Source organism: Protopterus annectens, chromosome 1.part0 (genome assembly GCF_019279795.1).
Source record: "Protopterus annectens isolate FY-2018-M chromosome 1.part0, PAN1.0, whole genome shotgun sequence".
Classification (NCBI taxonomy): domain Eukaryota; kingdom Metazoa; phylum Chordata; order Ceratodontiformes; family Protopteridae; genus Protopterus; species Protopterus annectens.
This window is the reverse complement of record NC_056725.1, coordinates 975,187,546-975,212,698: the sequence shown is the minus strand read 5'-3', so window position 1 is coordinate 975,212,698 and position 25,153 is coordinate 975,187,546. Positions and strand designations below refer to the sequence as shown.

The 25,153-nt window shown below is 41.8% G+C and overlaps 1 protein-coding gene across 1 annotated transcript in view; it reads right to left on the bottom strand.

The window, feature by feature from the left end:
- Positions 1–25,153, bottom strand: part of REPS1 (RALBP1 associated Eps domain containing 1) — a 1,538,969-nt gene that overhangs the window by 1,048,774 nt on the left and 465,042 nt on the right. The window contains exons 3-4 of the mRNA XM_044068024.1: positions 24,110–24,309; positions 11,713–11,866 (exon numbers count right to left, since the gene is read on the bottom strand). Of these exons, the coding sequence (XP_043923959.1) occupies positions 11,713–11,866; positions 24,110–24,309 (354 nt within the window). The remainder of the gene's footprint in view (positions 1–11,712; positions 11,867–24,109; positions 24,310–25,153) is intronic.

Genomic DNA, 25,153 nt, shown 5'->3' with positions numbered 1-25,153 from the left:
TGTCTAGAACAGGAGGTATAGCCAAAGGCCTATGCTGAGGAAGAAGAAGAAAATCCCCAAGTCACTTTTTAGATTCAGAGAAATCCTGACTCTCCCAGTGAAAATGTTCCCTTAAGGTATGCAAAGTTTCTCCAAAAAGAAATCCTCAGGGGGAGGAGCCGAAGGGATGGAGTCTTCTGCATCACAGTCCTCATAAGTGGGTATAGATAATTCCTGATCAGAAGAAATAGATACCGGATCTGAAGATTCATAATCAGTGCCTTGCCTACGCCTCTTAGCAGGAGGGGGATGGGTACCCCTGATCAAGGTAATTAAATCTTCAGCCATTTTGATAATTTGTTTTAGGCACTGGGGCCTGTACATGTGGTCCAAGCATCGGTTTTTTTAGACATAGAAGTTGATTTTGGCCTTGGTTTTGAAGATGTCGTTGGTTTAATATACAAATCTTTAGGCCTGAAAACACCCTCAGAAGCTGGTGCCTGCTCAGCGGCTCCGGACCCATCTAAGGTAGAGACATCCGCGGGTTCAATACTTTAAGTATCTCGTGGCATACCGGACTCTGAATGAGTCTCAGTAGAGGCCTGCAAATCAAAAGTAGCGGGTATCAGGGGCTGCGAAAGCGCCTCACTGAGTACTGGTGAACCAGCGACTGGCTTAGGAGAAGCCTCATCGGTTTTGGACCTCGACGGTCTGTCTCTGTCTTTTTCTTTGCGTTTCTTAGGTATTCCGGTAGTCGGACTGCTAACCAACATTTCTGGATAATTAAATCTTGAACCAAAATATTTAGAAGCAAAAATATACCGACGTTTAATAGTACATTGATTAAATTTAGCACAAAACCGACAGCAAGGCACATTGTGATCAGGGCCTATGCAAGGAATACAGTACAAATGAAAATCCTTATGAGGTATTTGCTTCCCACAAGTAATGCAATTATTTTCTTTCACTGACATCGGTAAGAAGCAAGAAAAAGCTTCCCTAACGGGGTACTTAGCTTTTAGTTTAAGACTTTGGTTCTGATACTCGAAAACGAAAATTTCAGGAGTCGGCCGACCGGCACTTGTGAACTGCTTCTGCTTCGGGCACTGCATGTCAAGAAAGACTGATGTAATGGCATCAGCTGCATGTTTTATACCCCTGACGACCTGACGTCATGGAAGAAGGGACAGGACCCAAGACTTTGTTAATGAGGCCGAATGAGGGCAACATACCAGCAGATTACCCAAATGTAATGACTGCAACAGTGAAACACGAAGAACATCCAGAACTGTAACAGTGAATACACTCGAACATCTACATTTATGTAAGTGTACACAACTGTACTATGTTCTTCGTGTTTCACTGTTGCAGTCATTACATTTGGGTAGAATCCCAAAGCTATGGTTGGGAGGATGGACTTGTACAGCATTAGGACCAGCTACAAGGCCCTGCAGGACAGCAGTGGCAAAGCCAGCTCTGGATTTGGAGAAGAAAGGTAAATGGTAATGTTTGGTGAATGTATGAACTGAGCGCCAGGTATCAGCTTCTAGAATGTCTCTGGTAGGAACACCTCTGAGAAAGGCTGCAGAAGTAGATGCAGCCCTGGTGGAATGAGATCTGATCCCTTGGGGAATAGTTTTACCATGGTGCATATAGCAGAAATGAATACAATGGCTTATCCATTTGGAAATAGTCTGCTTTGAAGTAGCCTTTCCCTCAGCCCCTGCAGCAAATGCCACCAGTAGTTCAGATTTTCATAGAGATTTTGTCCTGTTTAAGTAAAATCTAAGTTGTCTGTGTACATCCAATGAATGCAGAATCCGCTCACCCTTGTTCTGTGGATTGGGAAAGAAAGTTGGCAGATGGTCTAATTAAGAGCCACACTGGATACCACCCTTAGGCATGAAAGATGGAGTGGTCCCGAGAGAAACCCTGTCAGCATGAAAAATAATGAAAGGCTCCACTGCCATAAGAGCCTGTAATTCAGAAGTCCTTCTAGCTGAAGTGACTGCTAAAAGGAAAGCTGTTTTCCAGGAGAGAAGTTTTAGGTCTGCAGTAGCAGCTGGCTCAAAAGGAGGGAGAGTGAGTTTTTCCAATACAAAATTGAGGTTCCATACAGGGGTTGGAGCTCTCTTGGGAGGTCTTAAGTTGTTGGCCCCTCTGAGGTATTGCTTTAGCAGAGGATGAGAGAAGAGGGGAGGATCTGTGTTGTAATGAGCTGAAATGGCAGAGGCATGGATTTTTATGGAAGAAAAAGATAGGCCTTTGTGAAGCATCTCAGTTAAGTATTGTAAAATCTGAGGAATACTGGGCATTGCTGTGCTTATTCCTTGTGATTGGTTCCAGGCACAGAATCTTTTCTATTTGGCATCATAAGATTTTCTAGTACAAGTCTTCTCGCCTCCAAAATTACATCCATCACAGGTTTGCTGAGAGATGCCAAGGGTGAATTTAGATGATTAGCCACGCTGCAAATTTCAAAGTTTGGAGCGGAGTGTGCAGAATTTGGTTGTTCTGCTGAGACAGTAGGTAAGGTGTCTGAGGCAGGTGCCACAGAGGAAGGTGTGACACATTGCACAGGAGTGGGTACCAGTGTTGGCGAGGCCAGTCTGGAGCAATAAGAATACTTTCTGGTTTGTCCTGTCTGACATTTAGTACAAGCAGAGGCGAGCAGAGGGGGAAAAGCATAAACTGATAGGTTTTTCCAGCTGAATGATAGAGCATCCGCTTTCCACGCTTTTGTGATGAATTATTGTGCAGAATTTGCCCAACTGAGTTCTGGGGTGAGGCAAAAAGATCTATGTCTGGACTCCCCCATTTGCGTGTCAACATGTTGAAAATTCGTGGTTCCAGTTTCCATTCATGTGGGTCTATAAGATTTCTGCTTAGTTCTTCTGCCACAGTATTCAGCTTTCCTGGCAGGAATTCATAGGTTCATACTAGGCTATCTGCCCTAGGGCATTTACAAGCCTAGCCAGAGTTTGTTTGGTTTTCGCCACCCATTTTAAAATTAATTTTGCTATGTCCTTTTTCGAGGTTAGTATACTGTGCATCTGTCTAACAGTGACACAGAAGTGATACCTGGAGTAAATCTACGATCTCCCATCCACTCATCAAGTTTCCTCTTGAAGAGAGTCAATGAGGGACTCTGCCTAACCTGGACTGGGATTTTATTCCAGAGTGAAGGGAGCCTCTGGGTTATGAATCTGTCCCTCCAGCATGTCCTATTTATTTCAGTGCTGAGGTTCAAGTCTCTCGAGTGCGTAGCTCGATGGGATTTGGATTTTCTGAGGTGCAGCATGTCCATTAATTCCGGATTGGACATGGCTTTATACATCAGGCACAGATCGCCTCTGAGCAGGCGGTATGCCACTGAGTGGAGCTGGAATTTCTTTAACCGGGCAGCATATGGCATCTGTTTGAGCCCTTTGATCCTCTTGGTGAGGTACTTTTGGGGTCTTTCCAGTTGCTGCAGGTGTCTGGTAAGGTACATCCCAAAAGGGGCATTGTACTCAATTATGGACCTGATGAGAGATGAGTAAAGAGGCACGATGACCTCCCCTGATCTAAATGTGAATCCCTTCATGATTAGGTGGGCTATATAAAATGATTTTCTAACCACTTTGGCCACGTGGTTGTTGAATGAAAGATTGCTATCAACTTGGGTCCCTAATTACTTCTTCCGTACTTAATGGATTACCATCTATGTGGTAATTTGTGGGCACTTTGTTTTTGCCGAAGGGGATGAGCTTGTAGTTGTATTTGGTAGGTCAAGGCCATGTTCCACAATGCCATGGCTAGTCTGCAAAGGGGGTAGGAATGTGTACCCCCCTGCTTGATTATGTACCACATAACTGTGGTGTTGTCTGTCTTTATCATTAATTGTCCTGGATGAAGGTAGTCCTTGAAGGCTGTCAGTGCATTCTGTAAAGGTAGCATCTCTTTCTGATTGATATGAAGGTGCATTTGACTTGGGCTCCATTTGCCCTGAATGCATCTCCCTGCCAGATGAGCCCCCCCCAAGCATAGTCTGATGCGTCTGTAGTTAGGGTTTGGGTGGTAAGGGGTGGAGTGAATGTCAGTCTCTTGTTTTGGTGGCAGGCCTCTGTCCACCATAGGAACTCTAGTTGCAGGCAAGGTATGATATAAATCATTGTTTCCAGGCTGTGACAATGCTGACTCCATAAGCTTTTTAAGTACCACTGAAATTTCCTCATATGCAGTCTTGCATATGGAATTAGAAGAATGCAGAAGGTCATGAACCCCAAGGCTTGCAGAATTTTTCTTGCAGATAGCATGGTTTTTGTGGCCACCTGTTTGAAGTAAGTCACCAATTGAATTTGCTTTTCTGGCATAAGGTAAGTCATCTGGGCAGTTGCATTTAAGCTTGCACCCAGGGATGTAATTTTTTGCGAGAGTACCAGTTGTGATTTCTTTTCGTTTATGGTGTACCCTAGACAAGTCAGAACCCTTTTTACAAACACCAGATGCTTTAGAAGAATGTCCTTGTTTTCTGCCTGAATTAGACAATCGTCCAGGTATGGACATATTTGAATTTTTCTTTGCCTGCAAAATCAGAAATCCACAAAACAAACAGAAACACTCCGTCACTGCTATAACGGATATGCTTGCTGGCACTAACTCGAATAAGGCACAAGAGTTAAATTGTCTACAACGATGTTTATTCACCAACGAAGCAGCACAACAGCATTCACTAAACACACTATAGTAACAGTTAAAGTAACAGTTAAGCGCGTTCATCCGCTAAACACAGACTTCATCAGAACTACTGATAACACACAAAACAGTCCTTTTAAAATCTTTTTGGCACCAATGAAATTACAAACTTTTAAAGTGACAGTGCTAACATTTACTAAATTGTACTAAACCATATTAGATACATTAGCATGTTCGTACTTTCAACCTATTATGTACATTAAACTTTAATAAAATAATGAATTATCAATATTAATAAAATATTAAAAATGTTTTATTTAAAAAAAATAAATACATGTAAATGAAAGAATAAATCATTAAATAGTTGAATGTTCCATCTACAAAAGCCTTACTATTTTGTCAAATGAAAATAATATATATAAAACTGTTATAAAACTAATTCAATACTTATAAATATCAGAGCATCATAAGGAAGGGCTTTATAGAAATAAATTCATTAATACCCGGTTCATTAGTTGCGTCTGTCAGCACTTGCCAGGTACTTTCTTTTTTACTTAAAATTGCCTTAAAATTACCTCCCCTATTGGAGGATGTAACCTGGTCTATTAATGGCAAAACTGAAACTGTGATTACTGCCTTCCATTTGTTTTGTGTATTTCTGGTGGCGTTATCGTGCTTTGGAGATTTTTGCCTGCAAAATGCAATTACTAGAGCCAGGCACTTTGTGAAGACCTTGGGCACAGTAGACAATCCAAAGGGCAGTGCAGAGAACTGATAATGCAAGTAGCCTGCTTTGAAGTGTAGGTATCTTCTGCAAGATTTCCTGATTGGGACATGCAGGTAAGCTTCTTTTAAATCTAGAGTTGCCAACCAGGCATCTTTACCTAGCATAGGAAGTAACTGGTGAAGAGTCAGCATCTTGAATTTTGGAATGTCCAGAAAGGTGTTTAGAGTAGACGGGTCCAGAATTGGATGCCATGATTTGTCTTTTCAGGGTACCAGGAAAAGCCTGGAATAGAAACCTTGTCCCTTTTCCTCTTCTGGTACCAGTTGAATAGCCCCATGTTTAAGAGGGAAAGTACTTGTTTTCTGAGCCTCTGCCCACTGATTTGGGGGCAGGTCTGGCCACCCATTTGGTGTTGGTAACGTGTGGAAATGAAATCTGTATGCCTGGGGCACTATATTTAAAACCCATTTGTCCCGGGTTAGGAGTTCCCAGTTTTTTTGCATGAAAAGCAATCTTCCCCCCAAAGGGGCGGCTAAAAGTTAAGTGCTTGGTAATTTTAAAGGAAAGTCACTGAGACTGTTTACCATAGGGGGGTGTCTTGTTATTTCCAGATTTGGAAGTGGAGGCCCCCCATTGCTTAGGCCTGAGAGTCCCCTGGGACTGAAACCTGGTGCTTTTGCTGTGTCTGGATTTGTCTTGAGAGGATCTGGAAGGAGCTGGAAAGGACCAATTCTTGGCAAGCCAGTGTCTACTAAATCTTGGAGGTTGCACTTGTAAGAAATCTTTTACAGTTTGCATAGAGTTAGCTTCATCTTCCATCTTTTTTAAACCTTCTTCAGCCTTATTGCCAAACAGGCGTTCCTGATTTAAATGAGCATCCAACAATTTTGCTTTAACATAAGGAAGAGAATACCTTCTAAGCATAGACACAGTAACAGCAGCTCTGCAAGGGGCCTCTAGAGAGTCAAAACCACATTGCAAAGTATGTTTTCCAACTTAAGCAGAATGCAATAAATCCTGTAAATCTTTATTTTCCACACAATCAGAAATCAACATCATTTTCTGTTTAAGCAGTCCAATAATATGCTGTTGACATTTTAACATATGAAATTGACAGTTTAAAGCCCTGATAGCCAAGGTTGCAGAAGTATAAACCTTTTTACCCCATCTATCCAGCACCCTGGAGTCTCTATCAGAAGGGGTAGGATTTTTAGCAGTAGAAGCCTTAATGCCTTTAGGCCCTTGAGAAATAGTTTCAGGATCTGCAACAGGATTTTTGAAAAGGAACTTGTGGGACTCAGGAACCCTGTAGTATCAGTCAGGTTTACAAGGAGCTGGAGGCAGGGAATCAGGGCCCATACTGGATTTCGAAAACACATCAACAATGTCTAGAACAGAAGGTATAGCCAAAGGCCTATGCTGAGGTAAAAGAAGAAAATCCCTAAGCCTCTTTTTTGAGTCAGAGAATTCCTGACTTTCCCAGTGGAAATGCTCCCTTAAAGTAGGTAAAGTTTCACCAAACGAAAAATCCTCAGGGGTGGAAGCAGAGGGAATGGAATCCTCTGCATCAGAATCCTCATAAGTAGGTATGGACAAATCCAGGTCATTAGAAGAGTCAGAAGAAACAGAATCCTGATCAGAAGACTCAATCAAGCTCAGGCCTAGGCCTTTTGAAGGGGGGGGGGGTTGACTACCCCTGATTAGAGTAGTTAGATCTTCAGCCATTTTGATAATTTGTTTTTTAGGCATAGGGGCCTGAACATGTGGCCTGTGCGTCATTTTTTTTCGACAGATTGAGATTTAGGCCTCAGTATTGAAGATGGAGTTGGTGTGATATGCAAGTCTGTAGGTCTGAATACGCCCTCAGAAGCTGGTGCCTGCACAGCGGCTCCAGACCCATCCAAGGTAGAGACATCTGCGGGTTCCATAGTTGAAGTATCTCATGGCATACCGGACTCCGAATGGGTCTCAGTAGAGGCCTGAGAGTCAGACGTAGCGGGCATCAGGGGCTGCTAAAGCGCCTCACTGAGTACTGGCGACTGGCTTAGGAGAAGCATTGTCATCAGTTTTGGACCTCAATGGCCTGTCTCTGTCTTTATCTTTGCGTTTTTTCGAAATTCCGGTAGTCGGATGGCTAACCAACGTCACTTCTGGATAATTAAACCAAGATCTAAAATATTTAGAGGCAAAAATGTACTGACGATGGATAGCGCTCTGATTAAATAAAGCACAAAACCAACAGCAAGGTACGTCGTGGTCAGGGTCTAGGCAAAGAATACAGTACAGATGAAAATCTTTGTGAGGTATTTGCTTTCCACAAGTAATGCAATTATTAACTTTTACTGACATCGGTAAGGAGCAAGAAAAAGTTTCCCCAGTAGGGTACTTGGCTTTAAGTTGAAGACTTCGGTTCTGAAACTCGAAATCAAAAATTTCAGGAGTCAGCCAACCGGCACTTGCAAACTGCTTCTGCTTCGGGCACCGCACGGCAAGAAAGACTGAGGTAATGACATCGGCTGCATGTTTTATACCCCTGACAACCTGACGTCATGGAAGAAGGGACAGCAACCGACACAGGACCCAATACTTTGTTAATCAGGCCAATTGAGGGCAACCTGCCAGCAGATTACGCAAATGTAATGACTGCAACAGTGAAACACGAAAAACATCAGCATGTGTGCGAGCTACAGAACAGATATGTGGCAGTGTCAGGTATGGAAATAAGGTACACAAGTAAAGCTGATGGTGGAATGCAGAAATCCAAGAAGTCATCAAAAGAAAAGAGGAGTGCAGGAAAAAGTGGGAGATAAAGACAGACCAGGCTAGGAAGGGATACTGGTTGGCTAAGAAAGCAGCTGCAACAGGAAAGAATAAGGCATCACAGACACTCTAACAACTTCTGGAAAGTGACTCATTAGGTGGCACAAACAAACTATATCAGGTTGCAAGGCAAAGACAGAAAGATAAAGACAGCCAGACACCCTTTATAATGGATGCCAGTAACAACCTGCTCACCAGTCTACAGGACATCAAAGGCAGATGGAAGGAGCATTTCCAGCAGCTTCTGAATGAAGAAAACCCCACAGAAGCTGCACTATCCCAGAAACAGCCTACGATAAGAGAAGGGAACTTACCTTAGAAGGAGTAAGAACAGCACTAAGGAAAATAAAGTCAGGGAAAGCAGCAGGCTCAGATGATGCCACAGCAGATATGTTAAAAATGTTGGGTGAGGCAGGGGAGAAATGGCTCCTGAGGGTACTCACAGCAGTGAGGAGAGAAAGGTGTATCCAAGATGACTGGAGAATAAGCATACTTGTGTCATTATTCAAAAACAAAGGGGATATTCACAACTGAAGACAGTACAGAGGCATTAAAACTCCTGTCACATTGCATGACAGTTCAGGAGAGGGTGAATGATAAATGAATATACAGAGTAATACAATGTAAGATGGGAGATGAGAAGTTTGGATTTAGATCAGGATCCAGCACAACTGATCCGATGCTTGCAGTGAGACATAGTTGAGAAGAAGCTAGAGATGAGGAGAGAGTCCAACTGGTTATTCAGAGACTTGGAGAAAGCATATGACAAGAGCTCTAGAAAGCTGATCAGGGCAGTACTGTGCTGGTTCCAAGTCCCAAAAACACTGGTAGAATTAGTGAATGCTATGTACAAGGACCTAATGACTCAAGAGGGGTTCCGAGTGGGTGTACACCAGGGTTCAGCTCTGAGCCCACTGCTGTTCATACTGGTGATGGACTACATTAGCAAACAGGTTGGACTGGACAAATCAACAAAGTTGCTGTATGCAGATAATATAGCATTACAGGCAAACTTTGAACAAGAACTCCAGCAAAATACAGAGCAATGGAATGCAAAACTGAAGGCACATGGGATGAAACCAAGCATGGATAAGACTGTGGTAATGGCAGCAAACTGCAGAAATCAAAAGCTGAAAAGTGAGATAGAAGGGAAGATAGTAGAACAGGTAAATAGCTTCAACTATCTGTGAGGTGTGGTTGAGGAGAAGCGAAGTCTGAATGAACAGGTCAAAGCTAGAATCAGAGGGGCTGCAGCCAACTGGCATAAAGTGTCAGGTGTGGTCTATGAGAGAAGAATGCCAAAGAAGCTGAAAAGTAAGATGTACAAGACAGTCGTGCTACCAGTACTAGTGTATGGTACAGAAACCTGAGCAGTAAAGGCAGAGCAGATGAAGAAGCTAGAGGTGATGGAAATGAAGTACCTGAGAAGGGTAGTAGGATGCACTCAGACACAGTCGAAGAAATGAGGATGTAAGAGCAGAAGCCACCATGGCTCCAATTGGAGAAAAGATCAAAGAGAACAGATTACTGTGGTTTGGACACGTGCAGAAAAGCAGAAGACAATAGAGTGAAGAAGATTTGGGACAAACAAGAAGGTGAGAGGAAATGAGGACGTCCAGCAAAGAGGTGGATGGCTTGTGTGAAAGATATGCGACAGTTGAGCATAACTGTTGAAGAAAGCAGGAGTGTGGTGGCACTGAACAGAGAGAAATGGCGACAGTTAACACAATTCCCTGACCCCACGCACAAAATAGGAAAAAGGGGGCTGATGATTATATATCTTAAACACACATACATACACAGGGCTAAACAGAGGAAAAACTAGCACAAGATAACAGTGAAAACATTAAAAGAAATAAGCGAGTTTAAACTTACTGACCAACAAGAACAGTTAGAAAGTTGTACCCAAAGCTCGAGAGTTTGCAATCTATGTCTGATCGCAATGGCGGCAAACAAGATGGTATGTTAGGTGGCTGGGGAATTATGGGTAAAGGAAGGAGCTTGACAGTTCAAGTGTTCTACAATGTGGAAGAAGCAGCAGACTCTGATCACAGAATCACATGCGAACACAAATGTTGAGGAATGAATGAAAATGACATCAGATTAAATATTTAAGCAGCATAAGGGTGTCATAATTCATTGTGTTCATTCAAGCTACAATAAACTTGACTTTCAGAATCTTATTTACAGTAAAACACTAGCCTTTTTCAAGTATAACCACAAATCCTGCTCTGATTAATTTAATTTCAATGTGAATAATTTATCATTTACCTCTTTATCTGAAGCATAATGCCAAGTTGTACATAAAGTGGGTTTATTTTTAGACTTAAAAATCTGAAAGGCTAGAGGAAAACAAATTTCATTAAAAATTTGCAAACTTACCATGACAAAATTTAAATTATTAAACAAAGGGCTCTTACTAGCAAATACTGCAGAACCTTTTTTTTTTTTTTTTTTTTTTTTGTAAGAATCACTTCACTAGGTGCTTGCTTTCCATGTAATGATTTTGCTTCAGTTGTTTCCAGGTAATGAGAGAATTTCAATAATTACATTAGAGTTTCTAGTGCTCCGTTTCAAACTTTAATAAATATCTGTCTCAGACACCACTTCTGTATGTTTCCATTAGAACACTCTGACACATGAAATAGACGCAAACTGCTCAACTCCCTCAAGTACAGTTTGAAAAAGTTAATGTTGATATTTAAAAAAACAATAACTACCAACCTTAAACCTTTACAGACCTTTTTAAAATACTACAGAAGCAGAGAGAGAGAGAGAGACCAGAAAATTCTGAATGGTCCAATAAAGCAATATGTACAGCCTAAGAAACTGAAAAAACTTCAAGTTTTCAAAAACATTAATGAAGTAGCTTACAAACACTATTCTTTATGCTTTTAAAACACGTTTCAATAGTCTTCTACAAATGCTATCTGAACTCCACAAAGCACTCTAAACTGATTAGCTGTGAAAAGAAAACAAAAATCCAAAGATAAAGCAATGTTGTTCTTTTAAAAGTGGTATACTGGCATCAAATATTAACAATTCAAAAACTACTATGTAGCCAAAACCTGCCCAAGTAAATGGAAGTGAGTGGAAGCAGCATTGCAAAAGATGTATGAATTTGGAAGTCATCAGGATTCATCAATCATCCTTTATTAGCTTCTGCTACTGGTGACTTATCTCAATATTACAAGCTTTTTGTTTAAGTCACTCCTTCCACACTAGATATTTAGCCACTGGAAGATGCATTGCAAGCTGCTGTTTTTCTTGGACTTAAACACAACCATAAAGGTACTTTCTCATTTCTTTCATTGTTTGGTCAGCCAGATGGAGCAAATGGAGGCAGAAAACCACACCACCAATGCATTTAACACAATCGCACACATTTCAGGAACTTTCTGTCTGGCTTTTGATTGCAGTCTAAGTTCAGACTATATGAAAGCAGTAAAGAATAAAAATCTGTGTTAAGGAAACATCATAAAGTAAACTTGATAAGATCTAGTCCATACCCAACTGTGATTCTGCAAAAGGAGCCCATGAAGGACCAGTGACTGTTGGTGGCTTTTCAGCATTCCCTCCACTGGAGTGGCGGTGGTGCTTTCTCCAAGCTTGAGGAGAGGTTGGTGGAGACTGATGTGGTGACATGACCGGAGAGGTTGAATCCTGAAGTAATGAGCAGAAACACAAATTATCAAGACTTCTCAAGATATGCTAGTCAAGAAAATTAAGGAACTGATAAAGTCAGATAAAACAGGTCATACCCAAAGTGCAAGAATATATAACGATATGGAATATTCACAGTACAACGAGCACAAAAAAGCAGTCACATAAAATTCACATAAATACATGCAGCATACTATGATGGTGTAAAAGAAGGCCAGGATTCCACCACAAATTTCTACCACCAGTATTAATAAAGGTTAGCCTGAAAGTGTTCTGCTACATGCAAACATTAAGCATCCAAAAACTTCTCAGTTGTTCTCTCTTTTACAAGACTATAGATTCCCTCTATGTTATGTTCACAGTTAGACAGTCAAGTACAAATATGAAACATACCAAACAAAAGCCCTATTATTCTAAGCTGATGGATAAGCTTCAGTAACAGACTGATCAAAGGTGCATTTGAGTGCTAAATATTGACAATAGGTATGGATCAGAGCTTTTTTTTTTTTTTTTTAAGAAACAATGCCTGGACAGGAAAAGCTAGAAATTAAACTACTTATGGAGGACTAAATACCCTAGTTGACAATTAGCGTTGTTGCCTCACAGCAAGAGGTTCTCCTTGTTCGATTCTCAGCTGGAGTGCCTTTTCTGTGGAGTTTGCATGTCCTCCCCCCACGGTCAAGTGGCCTCCGAAAGACATGCGTGAATGGGTGTGCCTTCGCTGAAGGTTGGGCGTCGGGCTGGCAACTCGGCACCATAAAAATCTACTGCCAATCATTAGCGGACCGGAGTTCCACTGTGGGGACCACTAACCGGGAAAAGCCGAAAAGTCAAACAAACCATTAAGTGCATTACAAGTATGCTCTGCAGACCAGCAAACAATAGCTTATAAGTTGAAGGATTACTTTTTCTACTAGAATAACAGAAGCACCACTTCAAAGTTATGACGTTTACAGCTTGCATGAGCATCATTAATCAGTGAAATCAGTGGAGATCTCTGGTGAAAAAAGGTTGTAACCTTTACAGTGCCCCCAAATAACTTTTTGCATTGCTTAAATACATAAGGTACAGTCATGTCAGGAAGTTACCATAACCTTAGATGGTGGAAGTATATTCTCTGGTGCAGTCCTCACATTTGTGATATCTATACGAGGCCGCAGTGGTGCAGCGGTTATCGTTGTCACCTCACAGCAAGAGGTTCTCCGGTTCGATTATCAGCTAGAGCGCCTTCTGTGTGGAGTCTGTATGTCCTCCCCACAGTCGAGTGACGTTTAAAGACATGCAGGTAGGTGGGTGCATGAATGGATGTGATTTGTTTGAAGGCTGGGCATTGGGCTGGCAACTCGGCACCATAAAAATCTACTGCCAATCATTAGCGGACAAGAGGTCGGCTGTGGTGACCCCTAACCGGGAAAAGCCGAAAGACATTAGTATATGCAGGTAGATTATGGACAGTCAGACTTCAAGCTTTACTCTCCTCCAGGGCTTTGCTTAATGCTCTTGTACCCTTTACACAACTTATGTGATACATCAGTCAATACTTGACATCGTTCTTGACCCCACTAAGACTAGTGGAAAGACCCCAGCCCCACAGCCACCATGAACCAGAAAGCATAGCTCCAAGCTACTCCAGGTCTACCCAAGACAACACCAATTTTCTTGCCTGTTGGAAGCCAGACAAAATGAAAAATGAGGGCATGGTGGTAAAGTGAAAGCAAAGGTAAAAATGGTAACAAAGGAACGACCTGAATCCAGAGAGCAACAATCAAAGCAGAAAGGAAAAGGGGGAATGCAGGAGGGTGCCTAGACTGCCACACTGAACCTACATGAACATCTAAATATATGCTACATTCTTAACACAACTATATTATATTCATCATAATCATTGTTGTAGTCCTGACATTTTAAAAGATTCTCAAAGCACAAAGTCATAGGAGGTCCTAATCAGACATTTGGAATTAACACCTTGCAAGATACCAGAGGCTGAACCCAACTTAAAGTTTGGAGAAAATGTGAAGAGGAAACCAAGTAGCTGCTTCTAGTACAGCTTAGGCAGTATCCTTAGGATGGATGTGACAGCAGCAGTAGCTCTCAGAATGTGCTCTAACCTAACCTGATGTAGGTTTGCCTTGATATGAATACAAAAGATGCAATGGAAAACTGTTTAGATAACTTAGCTTGTTAACTGGCTTTCTCTCTTCTCCCTTTGCAAAAGAGAAATGGCTTAACAGATCTGTAGAATTACTTTGCTCTATGTATGTAGTCTCTCAGATGTTTATAAGCATCAGGGAATGCAGGATTCAGTCTCTAGCATTTTGAGACTTTGGTGGGGGAAAACGACTACACAGCAGGAGTTGAGATAACTTCTGATAACTTAACGCAGGCTGAAAGTGGAGTTATTTTGGTGCAAGCTAGTTAAGGTTTTATGTACATCATGGCTTGTAGTTTAGAAATTCTTCTGGTCAAGGTAACAGCATTCAAAAACAGCATCTTCAAAAATTAATAGTGAAGAAAACATGCAGCAGCTTGGTTCAAGAGGGGCCCGGGGAAGTTCTTCTGGCACATAGACGAAGTCCCATAGTGGAGCATTTTGAGGGGGTATGACAATTGCTACTAAGCAAATCTAAAAAAAAAAAAGACTACGAAAGGAAACATTTCAGGAAATACTACCACTCTTAAGCTCAGTCAAACACACTGCATATGGACTATGATAAAGGTCAGTAAGAATCTTGACTTCTGGTGAAGACAGCAGATTGAAAGAATCGTATACTATTTAATGTATAGACTACTGATTAATTATAGCCTTCAGAATGGAACATTATGTGCAGCTGTTAATGGAATATGGAGAAAAGGACAGCAAGTTAGGAAAGGTGTACTACAATGATTAAGGGGACTGGTAGTGGACTTCAGATAAAATAAAATAAGGGGAAGTCAAATGGCATGGGTGGAAATTAAAGGTGAAAATTTTAGTCTGACCTAAGGAAATGCTCATTTCCCCCTCAACTTTTTTTTTTATTTAACAAAGACAGTGGTACAGCTTTGTAACAAATGTGTTTAGACATTCAAAAGCCAAAACTAATACCTAGAGATACCATCAATAGGAACAGTCACAGCCATGTTCCAGAAAATTCACAGCACCTGGTCACTAAAAGTAGTCTTGAAAATGCCCCTGTAAATACCAGGAAAATACTGAACTGTCTATATCTTCAAGCTAAAAATTATGATGGTGCTAACATGTGTGGAAAGACCATGAATCAATCACTACAATGAAAATAAATCCTTCTTTGAAAAAGATCCAACAGCTAGACATGCTATAGTACAAGTGAAATAAGTGTGCAAGAGCAAATTACAGTTGTAGAAGTAAACCTACCATAACAACAAATACTTGAATGATCACTTCTGCAGTACAACAAGATTCTATCATCCAGGCAATCAGATGAAGTTGACTGGGGTTGGGCTGCATCATACACCCCTGGTTCTTGTGAGAGTAGATCCATTTTGTGAGGGAGCTTGTGGTAATTGTCCCTGGCTATTTATAAAAGAATGGAAAAACATTGTTGCCTTGGCCAGAAAGGAGGTGTCACAATGACTTTGGGGAATTCTTTCTGAATCTTCAACAGTACCCCGGATATCAGTGAAAACAGCAGAAAAGCAAACAGGAACAATCATGTCCAGGGAAAGAAAAGGCATCCCTCTTCCAGGCCTTCTTTCAATGGGGTCCTGAAGCAGAATGTTGCCAGCTGATTGTTAAGACAAGGGGTACAGAGGTCTGCTTGAACTCCCTTACAGATAATCAAATATTGGAAGAACCCCTTGTCGACTTACCATTTTCAAGGGTCTGCCTTTGCCCTGCTTAGTTTGTGTGCCACATAATTTTGCTCTGATGGGATGTAGGATGCCTGCAGAATAAGACTGTATTGTAAAGCTATATTTCAAGCTTACATGGCTAGTCTGCATAGTGGGTAAGATCTTCATCCCCCATGTTTGTTGATCTACCACATAACTGTGACATTGCTTGTAATAACCTGAGAGTTCCAGGGAAGCAAACAGGATTCAGAGAGCTGAATGCCTTGATTAGGGCAAGCATCTCTTATATTTTCATGTTGGTGTCTGTCCTTGATGTCACAGATACCTTGCACTTTTGTCCTTCCCGACACTCCTCCCCAAGCAAAGTCCAAATTGCCTGTGGTGACTGACTAGTTTGGTTTGTTGGGGGGGGGGGGGGACTTTAGGATATTTGCCATCTTCACCAAGTGACCTCTCTTCTGACATATACCAGAACTGGTATTTGAAAAGATAATGGGTGCTGGTACCAAACAGATTTTAGCAACCAATGTATCTATCTCATGTGGAGTCTTGCCATGGGTATCATGAGAATTACAGATATCATGAGACCCAGATCCTTGGGTGGTATTCCTTTGCAGAGACCAAAGTCTGAGGTGAAAACTCTTGAAATATATCTAGTTGGGGAAATTTAAGGAGGTTGGGGTTGAAGTAAAAAATGCAATACCTTGAAATATGGGGCACAAGTAAATTTCAGTGAGGAATGGAAGCTTGCAATCAACTCTCTACACTCAATAGTTGAAGGAATATTAAAAAAAAAAAAAAAAAAAAAAAAGCGTGTGGGCAAAGGGGGGTTTCTGCAATTTACATCAGCACTTAGCCTAGTACCTACCTATGAACCTATCGGCCCAAAGGCCTACGTAAAGCCTACCCAACAAGGTTCCCTGGCTTACGCCACCCAAAAAAAGTTATTTTCCTGTGCCACTGTTGAGCAGAGACACAGAAGTGATCCCCGGGGTGTATTTCCTATTTCCCATCCACTCAAAGATTTTTCTTGAAGAGTGCTAATGAAGAACTTTGCTTGACATGGATGGGTAGCCTATTCCAGAGAATGGGAAGTCTCTGGGACAGGAATTTATCCCCCCAGCATGTCCTGTTTATTGTGGTGACAAGGTTTAGGTCCCTAAGGCATGTAGCTTAGAGGGATTGGGATTTCTTTAGGTGTAGCATGTCCAACAGCTCTGGGTTTGACATAGCTTTATGTTAGGCAGAGATCACCTTGGAGTACGCGATATGCTATGGAGAAAAGCTGGAGTTTTTTTGAGGTGGTTAGTGTAGGGCATTTGTTTGAGGCCAGTAATCCTCTTTGTGAGATACTTCTGTGGCCTTTCCAGCTGCTGCAGATGTCTTGTGAGGTACATTCCAAAAGGGGTGTTGTACTCTATAATGGGTCTAATGAGTGGCGAGTAGAGGGGAAAAATGACTCCTTTTTTCCTGGATGAGAACCCTTTTATGATGAGGTGTGCCACGTAGACGGACTTCCTGACTATTGTGGCGATGTGACTATCAAAGGAGAGACTGCTGTCCACCTGGGTCCAAAGGTCTCTTATCACACATTCGGTGTTAAGTAGATTGCTGCCTATGTGGTAGTTCATGGGTACAGAGTTTTTAACAAAGGGGATTACATTGCATTTTTTGGCACTGAGCTTGAGGCCATGGCTCTGACACCAGGCATCTGTCTCAGCGAGGCCCTTCTGTAGGATCTCCACATTTGGGGACTTGACTACAGCTCCTAGTTTGCAGTCATCTGTGAACTTCGTTAGCCAGAGGCCTTCTGTGTTAGCCTGTACTTCAGAGAAGTAGATACCAAACAGGAGAGGTCCCAGGACGGAACCTTGTGGTACTCCACTTGCCACTGCTTCCATTTAATCCTCAAATTTGTAGCCCCCTTAAATGCTGAAGTGCCGTGGCATAATCTACAATAGATCATCATTTCCGCTAACAGGAAAAAAAAGAAAAAGAAAACAGAAATAAAACTATTTCCTGTATACCAGTGTGAACATTAACATTTGCAATGGACCTCATACTCTACACAGTCTACTTTAAAAAAGGAGATAAAGGATCAAAATTTCAAAATATCGAACCTCTGATCATCGAAGAACAGGGGATCGAAGTTTTGAAATACTGAACCTAGGAAAAAATCTAAAATGTGAAAACTTCTGATTTCACGTTTCCATGTGGGGGGCTGTATCCCCTACACCCCCCTGCTACTTACATATTCCAATATCGCACTACAGTGAGGAAAACAGTAAAACTACAATTGTGTACACTTACCATAAATGTAGATGTTAAGAGTGTATTTACTGTTGCAGTCATTACATCTGGGTAATCTGCTGGCACGTTGCCCTCAGTCGGCCTGAATATCAAAGTCTTGGGTCCTGCGTCGGTTGCAGTCTGTCTCTTCTTCCATGACGTCAGGTCGTCAGGGGTATAAAACAAGCAGCCAACGCCATTTTATTCAGTTTTTCTTGCCCCAGATGTCCGGTGCTCACAAAGGCTTTAGAGTATAGTGAAGGAAAGAGAAGTTCTAGAAGATAAAAGGGGGATGGCGGGTGGGTAACCCGGACTGCAACAGTGAATACGCTCGAACATCTACATTTATGGTAAGTGCACACAACTGTACTATGTTCTTCGTGTTTCACTGTTGCAGTCATTACATTTGGGTAGAATCCCAAAGCTATGGATGGGAGGATGGAACTAAATAGCATTAGGGGCAGCAAGAAGGCCCTGCAGAACTGCAGTGGCAAAGCCTGCCCTGGACTTAGAGAAGAGAGGCAAATGATAATGCTTTGTAAAAGTATGAACAGAGCTCCAAGTAACAGCTTCTAGAATGTCTTTGGTTGGAACTCCTCTGAGAAAGGCTTCTGAGGTAGAGGCAGTCCTGGTGGAATGTGACCCGATTCCCTTGGGCACTGGTTTACCATGATGCAAGTAGCAGAAACTAATGCAGTGGCTTACCCACTTAGAAATAGTCTGCTTTGATATAGCCTTTCCCTCTGATCTTGCAGCAAATGCCACCAGTAGTTGCTCAGTTTTTCTTAGAGATTTGGTCCTGTTTGAGTCGAATCTTAGTTGTCTGTGTACATCCAATGAATGCAGAATCCGCTCCCCCTTGTTCTGCTGATTTGGGTAAAATGTTGGCAGGTGAATAGTTTGGTTAAGAGCCACACTGGATACCACATTAGGCATAAATGAAGGATTGGTCCTGAGGGACACCCTGCCCGGGTAAAATGTAATAAAAAGGCTCCACAGCCATGAGGGCCTGTAGTTCTGAAACCTTTCTTGCTGAAGTAATTGCCAAAAGGAAAGCGGTTTCCCAAGATAAAAACTTTATATCCGCAGTAGCTGTTGGTTCAAAAGGAGGTAGGGTGAGTTTTTCCAGCACAAAGTTCAGGTCCCATGCAGGAGTTGGTAATCATCTGGACGTCTTAAATTTTTGGCCCCTCTAAGATACTGTTTTAGCAGAGGATGAGAAAAGATGGGAGGCTCCGTTTTGTAATGAACCTAGATGGTAGAGGCATGGATTTTTTTTGAAGAAAAAGATAGGCCCTTGTCAAGCATCTCAGTCAAGTATTGTAAAATCTGAGGAATATTTGGTTTTGTTATGTCCGTTCCTTGTGCTTGGTTCCAAGCACAGAATCTCTTCCATTTATCAGCATAAGATTTTCTAGTACTAGGCCTTCTGGCTTCCAAAATGACCTCCATCACAGATTTACTTAGAGGTGTTGTTTGAATAATTACATGCTGCCAGGTTCAAAGTTTGGAGCTGAGTGTGCAGAATTTGATTGCTTTGCTGAGACAATAGATGAGGTATTTGAGGCAAGTACCAAGGAGGGAGTTGAGACATATTTCTTAGAATTGGGTGACAGTGCTGGCGAGGCCAGTCCGGGGCAATTAGGATCATTTTTGTTTTTTCCTGTCTGACCTTTTAGCAAGACCTTGGGGAGAAGAGGAAAGGCGTAGACTGATCGGCTTTTCCAACTGAAGGATAGGGCATCCACTTTCCATGCTTGTCTGTGATAAGTCCTTGTGCATAATTTGTCCAGTTGGTGATTTTGGGGAGAGGCAAATAGATCTATGTCTGGGCTCCCCCATTTGTGTCATCATGCTGAAGACTTGTGGATCCAGTTTCCACTCGTGAGGGTCCATAAGATTTTTGCTAAGGTCGTCTGCCAGAGTATTTTGCTTTCCTGGCAGGAATTGAGCTTGAAGATGTACTTCGTACTGTGTCCCACAATGCCATGGCTAGTCTGCAGAGGGGATAGGAATGTGTACCTCCCTGCTTGTTTATGTACCACATAACTGTGGTGTTGTCCGTCTTTATCAGTAGTTGTCCTGGATTAAGTAAGTCCTTGAAGGCTGTCAAGGCATTCTGAACAGCTAGCATCTCTCTGGTTGATATGCAGATGCATTTGTTTTGGGCTCCAAATGCCCTGAATGCATCTCCCCACCAGGTGGGTTCCCCAAACATAGTCTGATGCATCTGTAGTTAGGGTTTGGGTGGCAGGGGGTAGAGTGTATGACAGACCCTTGTTTTGGTGACATGTCTCTTCCCACCAAAGAAACTCATGTTGTAGGCAGGGAATGACAGGAATCATTGTTTCCAGACTGTGACAATGTTGACTCCATAAATTTTTTGGGTACCATTGAAGTTTCCTCATATGCAGTCTTGCATATGGACTTAGTAGAATGCAGGATGCCATGAACCCCAAAGCCTGCAGAATTTGTCTTGCAGATAACTGGGGTTTTGTTGCCATCTGTTTGAAGTATATAGTCAGTTGCCTTTGTTTGTCTGGCGTAAGGTTAGCCATCTGGGCAGTTGTATTCATGCTTGCACCCAGGAATGTAATTTTTTGAGAGGGTACCAGTTGTGATTTCTTTTCATTTATTTTGTACCCTAGGCATGTTAGAAGCCTTTTTACAAATGCCAGATGTTGAAAAAGAATGTCCTTGTTTTCTGCTCGAATGAGACAATCGTCCAGTAAGGATAGGTTTGTATGCTTGTCTGGAAAATGCAATTACTGGTGCCAGGCACTTTGTAAAGAGCCTGGGCGCAGTAGATAAGCCAAAGGGCAGTGCAGAGAATTGGTAATGCATAAAACCTGCCTTGAATCGGAGGTACCTTCTGCACGATTCCCTTATTGGGATATGAAGGTATGCCTCTAAGTGTTCTTGCCCAGCATGGGCAGTAGCTGTCGCAAAGTCAGCATTTTGAATTTTGGGATGTCCAAGAACGTGTTCAAAATCGGTAAGTCCAGTATTGGACGACAGGCACCATCTTTTCTAGGTACCAGGAACAGTCTTGAATAAAGCCCTTGTCCTTTTTCCTGTTCTGGTACTGGTTGAATAGCCCCCATTATCCATGAGGGACGTAACTCATTTCTGAGCCTCTACCCATTGATTTTGTGGCAGGTCTGGCCAACCGTTTGGAATTGGAAAAGTATGGAAATGAAATCTGAACCCTGGGATACTTCGTTTAATACCCACTTGTCCTGGGTAATTAACTGCCAATTTTGAGCATGAAGTGCTAATTTCCACTCCAATGGGGCTGCCAAAAGATAAGTGCTTGGTAATGGTAGAGGGAAGTCATTGAGACTGCTTACTGTAGGTTTGTGCTTTGTTTCCTCCAGATTTGGAGGTACAGGCACCCCATTATTTTGGCCTGTAAGAACCCTGTGATTGGTATCTAGAGCCTTTTGAGCACCTGGATTTGCCTTGTGAGGCTCTGTTGGACAAAGGAAAGGACCAATTTTTAGTAGGCCAGTGTCTACTGAATCTAGGTGGCTGCACTTGTAAGAAATCTTTTACAGTTTGCATAGATTTAGCTTTGTCTTCCATTTTCTTTAAAACCTCTTCTGCCTTATTACCAAACAAAGTATCATGCTGTAAAGGTGCATCCAAAATTTTGCCTTAACATGATCAGGCAAATTTTGCTCCTTGAGCCAGGCATGCCTTCTAATCAAAGATCCAGTAACTGCGGCCCTGCAAGAGGCCTCCAAGGAATCAAAACCACATTGCAAAGTATGCTTTCCAACCTGTTCTGCTGCATGCAATAATTCCTGTAATTCTTTATTTTCCACACAATCAGAAATCAACATCATTTTCTGTTTCAATAAGCCCATAACATGCTGTTGATATTTAAGCATATGAAACTGGCAGTTTAAGGCCCTAATTGCCAAGGTTGCAGACGTATAAACTAACTTTCCTATCTATCCAGCGCCCTGGAATCTCTATCAGAGGGTGCAGGATTTTTGGCTGTAGAGGCCTTTACATCTTTGGGACGCTGTGAGATAGTTTCAGGATCAGCAGCAGGATGTTTGAATAAAAATTTGTGGGAGTCAGGAACCCTGTAATATCTGTCTGGCTTGCTAGGAGCCAGAGGTAGGGAATCAGGAGCCATGCTTGATTCCGAAAACACATAATCAACTATGTCTAATACAGGAGGTATAGCCAAAGGTCTATGCTGAGGAAGAAGAAGAAAATCTCTAAGCCTCTTTTTTGATTCGGAGAAATCCTGACTCTCCCAATGAAAATGTTCCCTTAAAAGTATGCAAGGTTTCTCCAAAAGAATAATCCTCAGGAGGAGATGCAGATGGAATGGACTCTTCTGCATCTGAATCCTCATAGGGTGGTATAGAAAATTCCTGATCAGAAGAGGAATCAGAAGAAATAGAAACCTGATCTGAAGATTCAAAATCTGTGTTTTGCCTAGGCCTCTTAGCAGTGGGGGGGTTGGGAACTCCTGATCAAGGTAATTAAGTCCTCAGCCATTTTAATCATATGTTTTTTAGGCATAGGGGCCTGAGCACGTGGTTCATGCGTCATTTTGTTAGACTTAGAAGTTGTTTTGTCTTTGTTTTTGAAGCTGTCGTCGGTCTTGTATAGAAATGTTGAGGCCTGAAAACACCCTCAGAAGCCCGGTGCATGCTCAGCAGCTCCGGACCCATCCAAGGGAGAGACATCCGCGGGTACAATACTCTGAGAATCTCGCGGCATACCGGACTCTGCATTGGTCTCGGTAGAAGCCTGCGACTCAAAAGTAGCAGGTATCAGGGGCTGAAAAAGCACTTCACTGAGTACTGGCGAACTAGCGACTGGCTTAGAAGTTTCGTCGTTGGTTTTGGACCTCGACGGTCTGTCTCTGTCTTTTTCCTTGCGTTTTTTGTGAACTCCGGTAGTCGGATTGCTATCTGACAACATTTCAGGGTAATTAAATCTGGCTCCAAAATATTTTGAAGCAAAAATATACAGACACTTAATAGTGCGTTGGTTAAATCTAGCACAAAACCGACAGCAAGCCACGTTATGATCAGGGCCTAGGCAAGGAATACAGTACAAATGAAAATCCTTATGAGGTATTTGCTTCCCACAAGTAATGCAATTATTAACTTTTACTGACATCGGTAAGAAGCAAGAAAAAGTTTCCCCAATGGGGTACTTAGCTTTAATCAAAGGCTTCGGTTCTGAAACTCAAATTAAAAAATTTCAGTAGTCGGCCGACCGGCACTTGCAAACTGCTTCTGCTTCGGGCACCACACGGCAAGAAAGACTGAATAAAATGGCTTTGGCTGCATGTTTTATACCCCTGATGACCTGCCGTCATGGAAGAGGAGACAGCATCCGACGCAGGACACAGGACTTTGATATTCAGGCTGACTGAGGGCAACCTGCCAGCAGATTACCCAGATGTAATGACTGCAACAGTGAAACACAAAGAACATCTTCCCATTCTGCGCTGTAGAGCGATCTCCATTCAAAACCTTTAGAGTTTCAAAACTTCAATCATATGATCTCGGCCTCATGATGTTCGAAGTTTTGAAACTTCGGTAAATCCAACAGGGACGTGTGTGTGTCTATATAGATCTACTCTGACCCAGGAAGCACTGGTGAGTAACAGACTTGGTCTGCATGTCCCTTCCTTACAAGCCCTCTGAAATGTATAGTTTTGACAACTCATGAACAGTGTAGTAATCTGCCAATGCTTTCAGGACTACAAACTGACATCCTTAAAAAAAGCCTAAAATCTATTTTTTTATACAACTAATGTGACTATCTCAAAAGAGGGAAAAAGTCATGCAGCCATGTTCCAGGAGGTATACAACATGCTTGTGAATCACAATACTGCCTGTATGTATCAATGAGAAGGAACAAAAACATCACTTCCTTATTATCTACCATGAATCACATAAATGGGACTTGAAATGGATCCTGGGCACAAGAACACAACTGTAAAACAGGATCATTAACACAGACCCAGTGACCACCTTTTTTGGGGAAGACGTACTGAAGTATTAGAAGAAACTGGAGAAATTATGCTGTAGACAAGCAGTTCAAAATATCAAGATTAAAAAAGTGCAATTTCATTTAATTTTACAACATTCACAAAAGAAAAGAAATTACCTGTTGGTCCGATACAGCTGCACGCTGCTGCGTTGTCTCCTGCACAGTGGATGCTTTTTTAACTGGCACTCTACCAGGTGGACGAGGAATGACACCAGTGTGTGTGCCCTGGTTGTCAGCATCTGTTGAGTACATAGCTGTAGGTCTGAATTCTTGCTCATTCTTTGATGTTACAAATCTGGGCAAAGGTAGTTCTTTCACTGTTCATGCGAGTAAATGAAAAATACACATACAAACACAAATTACTAACCTTAATTAACTTTCCTCCTTTAATCATACCACTGTCATATAAAAGAAATTGTGTAATTAAGTGAAAAAAATCACCAACCATCTCAAACTAAGAGGTTCACACAGGCTTGCACATGATGTGCTATGACTGGGAAAACTTTTCCAACAATAACATTCTTCAAAATACACCTCATATTGAGCATATCATATATGATGAGGGTATAAATAAAGGAGTCCTTCATATGCTCCTCAGTTTATTCCTGTTTAACTAGAAAAAATAGGCTAACAGATTAAGACAGGTAACCTAACTCTAAGTGAAAGTGCATGCATTAAGGCCTTCCAGCTCAAATCCAGAAGAGGTACAGAGTGCAAACCTCATCTATTATAACAAGCTTTCTCAAAAGGTTATGTTGTTGAAAATATGCAAATCTAGCTACAATGAAGCTCTTACAATAAGCAATACCAACTCAGGACATAACTTCAAGCAGTATCTTTATTTAGAAACTAATCTAAAGCAGCAAGGAATACAGCACAGAAAGTGAAGTTGTAGGTAATTAAATTTACCATAACAGATCTTCAAAAATATGTCTCTGAAACAGTAAATAATAACATTTTGTTTCAGCCCACCTACTCTTCATTCTGACAAGACAAACACGAGTGCATTATTCCTTACAATGGCATATGCCGCTCCCATACTGGTATGTGCCAGTTCAAAAGCACTCGTATAAAGCCAGCACTGCTAAGCACTTTTCTGTGTTCAATGAGACAAAATCCTAGAGAGAACTGTGACAGTGACAAGTTATTCAAAGTATTAGG